Genomic DNA, 4174 nt, shown 5'->3' with positions numbered 1-4174 from the left:
ACCCTTCGGACCAAGAACACACGGCATTCACCACTGATAGAGGACTATATTGCTATAAAGTCATGTCATTCGGCCTAAAGAATGCAGGGGCGATTTATCAAAGATTAGTCAATTCAATGTTCGCTGAACAGGCATAGAAGTTTATGTTGATGATATGTTAGTCAAAAGCAAATATGCTGACCAACACATTGCCAACTTGTCTGAAACCTTCTCCATCCTGAAGAAGTATCGAATGGGGTTGAACCCCAACAAATGCGCTTTCGGTGTGGGTTCTGGAAAATTCTTGGGGCTTCATGATTAGCCAACGAGGTATTGAAACTAACCCCAAGAAGATCAAAGCAATCATGGACATGAAAGAACCAGTAACCTCAACAGACATCCAGAGCCTTACTGGTAAGGTGGCAGCCTTGACTAGGTTCATCTCTAAGGTCATAGACAAATGTGCTCTTTTTTTTAAAGCACTTAAAGGAAGTAAGAACTATATCACGTGGATCGATGAATGTGCTGAAGCATTTAAAAACCTCAAGGAGTACATGAGTAAAGCCCCTCTGCTTTCCAAACCTGAAGTTGGCGACAGCCTAATTGTCTATCTATCTATCTCAGCTTCAACAGTTAGTTCCGTCCTCATTCGTAGGGATGGTAGTATCGAACGACCTGTCTACTACGCTAGCAAGGCTCTACAAGATGCGGAGACACGATACTCCAACATTGAGAAATTAGCTCTAGCATTAGTCATGTCTGCTCGAAAACTTCGCCCCTACTTCCAAGCATACTTCATCATCGTGCTTACCAATCACCCCCTTCGACAAATACTTCAGAGTCCTGACACTTCAGGGCGAATGATCAAATGGGCCATAGCACTGAGAGAGTTTGACATCTCCTACCACCCAAAGCTAGCTGAAAAGGGCCAAGCAGTTGCAAATTTCATTGCGAAATTCACTTATCTCGTTGACATTTCTCCTACACCTGAGGCAGTGACTTCATCACCCCTGGAAACTCGGAAGGTAGAACCAACATTCCCAGTATGGACTCTATATGTTGATGGCTCATCCAACTAACAGGGTTGTGGAGCAGGACTAGTCCTGACTACCCCCGACAAAGTGGTAATGGAGTATGCTCTTTGCTTCAAATTCAAGGCGTCAAACAATGAAGCCGAGTATGAGGCCCTTTTAGCAGGCTTACGTTTGGCCAAACACCTTGGAGTTAAACAAATTAATATCTTCAGTGACTCCCAATTGGTGGTTAACCAAGTCATGAACAACTTTGACGATAAGGATAACTCTATGGTAGCGTATCTTGCGCAAACGCAACTTTTGCTCAAGCACTTCCACTACCAAATCTCACAAGTCCCTCGAGCGGCCAATAGTCATGCAGACACTTTGGCTCGCCTCGCCTCAGCAATGGAAGACAAGATTGGGAGAAAAATTCATGTCGAATTATTGGCAACACCAAGCACCATGGTCACAGAAGTGTGCAACTTGCAACATGGGGATAACTGGATCACCCCAATTTATAAATTTCTTATTCATGACACTCTCCCAAATGATAAAATCCAAGCTAAACAGATTCGATACAAGTCTATCTGCTACCTGATCATTAATGACTAACTCTACAAGCGAGGTTTTAACCTACCATACTTACAATGCCTCACACCTGCGGAAGCGAAAATTGTCCTTCGAGAAATACATGAAGGAGTCTGCGGAGATCATGCTGGATCTCGATCCCTAGCACACAAAGCTTTTCGCCAAGGATATTACTGGCCAACACTCCACTAAGATGCCATCAGAATATCTCGCTCATGTGATAAGTGTCAACACTACGCAACTATGCATCACTCCCTCCCGAGCCTTTTACTCCTATGATCAGCCCTTGGCCCTTCGCCCAATGGGGACTTGATTTCATCGGTCCAATGCCTGTAAGAAAGGGCAAGGTTCACTATGCAATCATTGCAGTTGACTACTTCACAAAGTGGGCCGATATAGAACCCTTGGCAACCATTACTGAGGCAAAAATAAAAGACTTCGTATGGAAGAGCATCCTTTGCAGATTTGGCATTCCTAATACGATAGTCACGGACAATAGACGACAGTTCGACAATAAGAAGTTCAGGATGCATTGTTCTAAGTTCAACATCAACTTATGTTTTGCCTCCCCAGCTCATCCCCAATCTAACGGACAAGTTAAGGCCATCAACAAAATAATCAAGCGCACTTTGAAAACCAGCTTGGACAAGGCTAAAGGTTGTTGGCCAGAATTTGTACCCCAAGTTCTTTGATCATACCACACTTCATATCGGACTTCAGCAGGAGAAACTCCATTCTCACTTGACTTTGGTACATAGGCTGTTGTCCTCGTTAAGCTTGAGCAAGCAACGTTCCGAGTCCAGAACTACATGCAAAGTGAAAATGACAAACAACTCACCCTCAACTTGGATCTAGTCGAGGAACACAGAAACCAAGCTCACTTGAGGAATGTCGCCTACAAGCAACACATCTCCAACTACTATGACTCAAGAGTCAAACCTCACTCTTTCAAAGTGGGAGACTGGGTATTGAAGAAAAGACTACTCTGCGACAGAGTCCCGAGTGAAGGCACGCTTAGCCCAAATTAGGATGGACCGTTTGAAGTTATTGGCATCAGTCGCCCTGGTTCTTACAAGCTCAGGAACTCCGATGGCAAGACCCTTGGCCAGAAAATCCTTAACACTGAAAGCCAGAAAATCCTTAACAGCCAACTCATCGGATCATTTGGAAAGTAGTCTGTTGTCTTTGGGAGTGAAAAAATTCTTGGTCACCACCGTAGCGGTCATATCATTCTTCATCACAAAGTCCCCAATAGTAAGGGGACCAGTAGGAGATTAGAAGGATGAGCGCTATATGTTATCCTGATGAGAATGGCTACCTCTTCTACAGAATTCAAGTCCAAACGACGGTCGGACGGGCCAGACATTCTCAGAAAAGATGAAGAAAAAATGAGGTACAGTAAGTCTCAGAAATATGAAAATAAGGGAAAAATTCCTACAAGCAATAACTTTCAGAATGAACTCCTTGAACTTAATTGGTGCTCCTATAAAAGAAAGAGCCAGATCTTCAATAGGGCTGCTTGTTCAAAAATCGAAGAAGCACCACTCTCTAAATTTTAAGAAGCGGATTTCCTGAGTTAAAATTTATTAGCAATCTCACACGCGACATCAGTTCCTCGGATACCAAGGACAACTTTGCCAAAGAACTCTGACAAAGTTAATACAGGTAAATGTTGAAGGCCCAGTTACCCTACTATTACCCACAAGGATAAAGGAACAGCACCACTGCTTAATTATTGGAAAATCCTTATGTGTGCCAACTTCTGTGCTCCGTGGCAAAGCGGACTTGCAAAAATGCCCAACCTTTCTTCATATCTGAGAAAACACTCCCAACAAGATTGCTTTCCCAAAAAATCAAAGAGGCACCGCTCTCCAAATCTCGAGAACCATATCCCCAACAAGATTGCCTGCTCAGAAATCGAAGAGGCACCACTCCCCGAACTTCGAGAAGTCGGATTTCATTGGATAAAATTTGTCCACAATCCTCACACGTAACATCAGCTTTCTGGATACCACAGACCATTTTTTCAAAGTGCTCTGACAAAGTTAAAACACGTGAACCTTGCAGTGACCACTACATTGCTCTGACCGAGAAGGGTAAAGGAACAGCATTATTACTCGCTGTTAGGATAATTCCTATATATGTCGACCTTCATCCTCCACAGCCAGGTAGACCTGCCAAATAAAAAAAAAATGCTCAACCCTTCCTCACATCCGAAATGGCACTCCCAATCTAGCCTTTCGGAATACTCCGTCTCCTTCTCCCTCGACAATACCCATGCCAACTAGCCACATCAGAGCAAGAATATCTCATATCATAAGGGTTGAGAGCAAGAATATCCTATATCATGCTTTTTTCCTGTCTTTTCATTTGCCCTTGCTCTTACCTGCAAGACAAGGAGAAAGAATGCAATCAGTCGGAACCTGAAATCAAACTTCCGATCTAGAACTGATTGCCCGGAACTTTTGCCTGGTCACTTGCCTAGCATTGCTCTCGAGTACTCATCCTCAACTGTTGTCAAGGTCACAAATTCCTTCGGCAAATACCTCAGAACAGTTGGTACGATATTGGCTCTTTACACTGAAGCTGCC

General features: G+C 43.6%; 1 protein-coding gene across 1 annotated transcript; it reads left to right on the top strand.

Annotated features, from left to right (window-relative positions):
• Positions 1-344: 344 nt before the first annotated feature.
• LOC137734345 (uncharacterized) lies at positions 345-1607 on the top strand. The gene is made up of 2 exons (XM_068473626.1): positions 345-1004; positions 1062-1607. Exons 1-2 carry the CDS (start codon positions 345-347, stop codon positions 1605-1607), a joined length of 1206 nt encoding a protein of 401 aa, XP_068329727.1.
• The last annotated feature ends 2567 nt before the right edge of the window (positions 1608-4174 follow it).

Source organism: Pyrus communis, chromosome 5, assembly GCF_963583255.1.
Source record: "Pyrus communis chromosome 5, drPyrComm1.1, whole genome shotgun sequence".
NCBI classification, from domain to species: domain Eukaryota; kingdom Viridiplantae; phylum Streptophyta; class Magnoliopsida; order Rosales; family Rosaceae; genus Pyrus; species Pyrus communis.
This window is presented reverse-complemented; position numbering and strand designations above follow the sequence as displayed.

Excerpts from the sequence above, each read along its gene's own strand:
- LOC137734345 (XM_068473626.1), top strand. The coding sequence starts at position 345 with ATGGACATGAAAGAACCAGTAACCTCAACAGACATCCAGAGCCTTACT. Across the intron at positions 1,005-1,061 it reads CACCCCTGGAAACTCGGAAG|GGTTGTGGAGCAGGACTAGT; the intron begins GTAGAACCAACA and ends TCCAACTAACAG.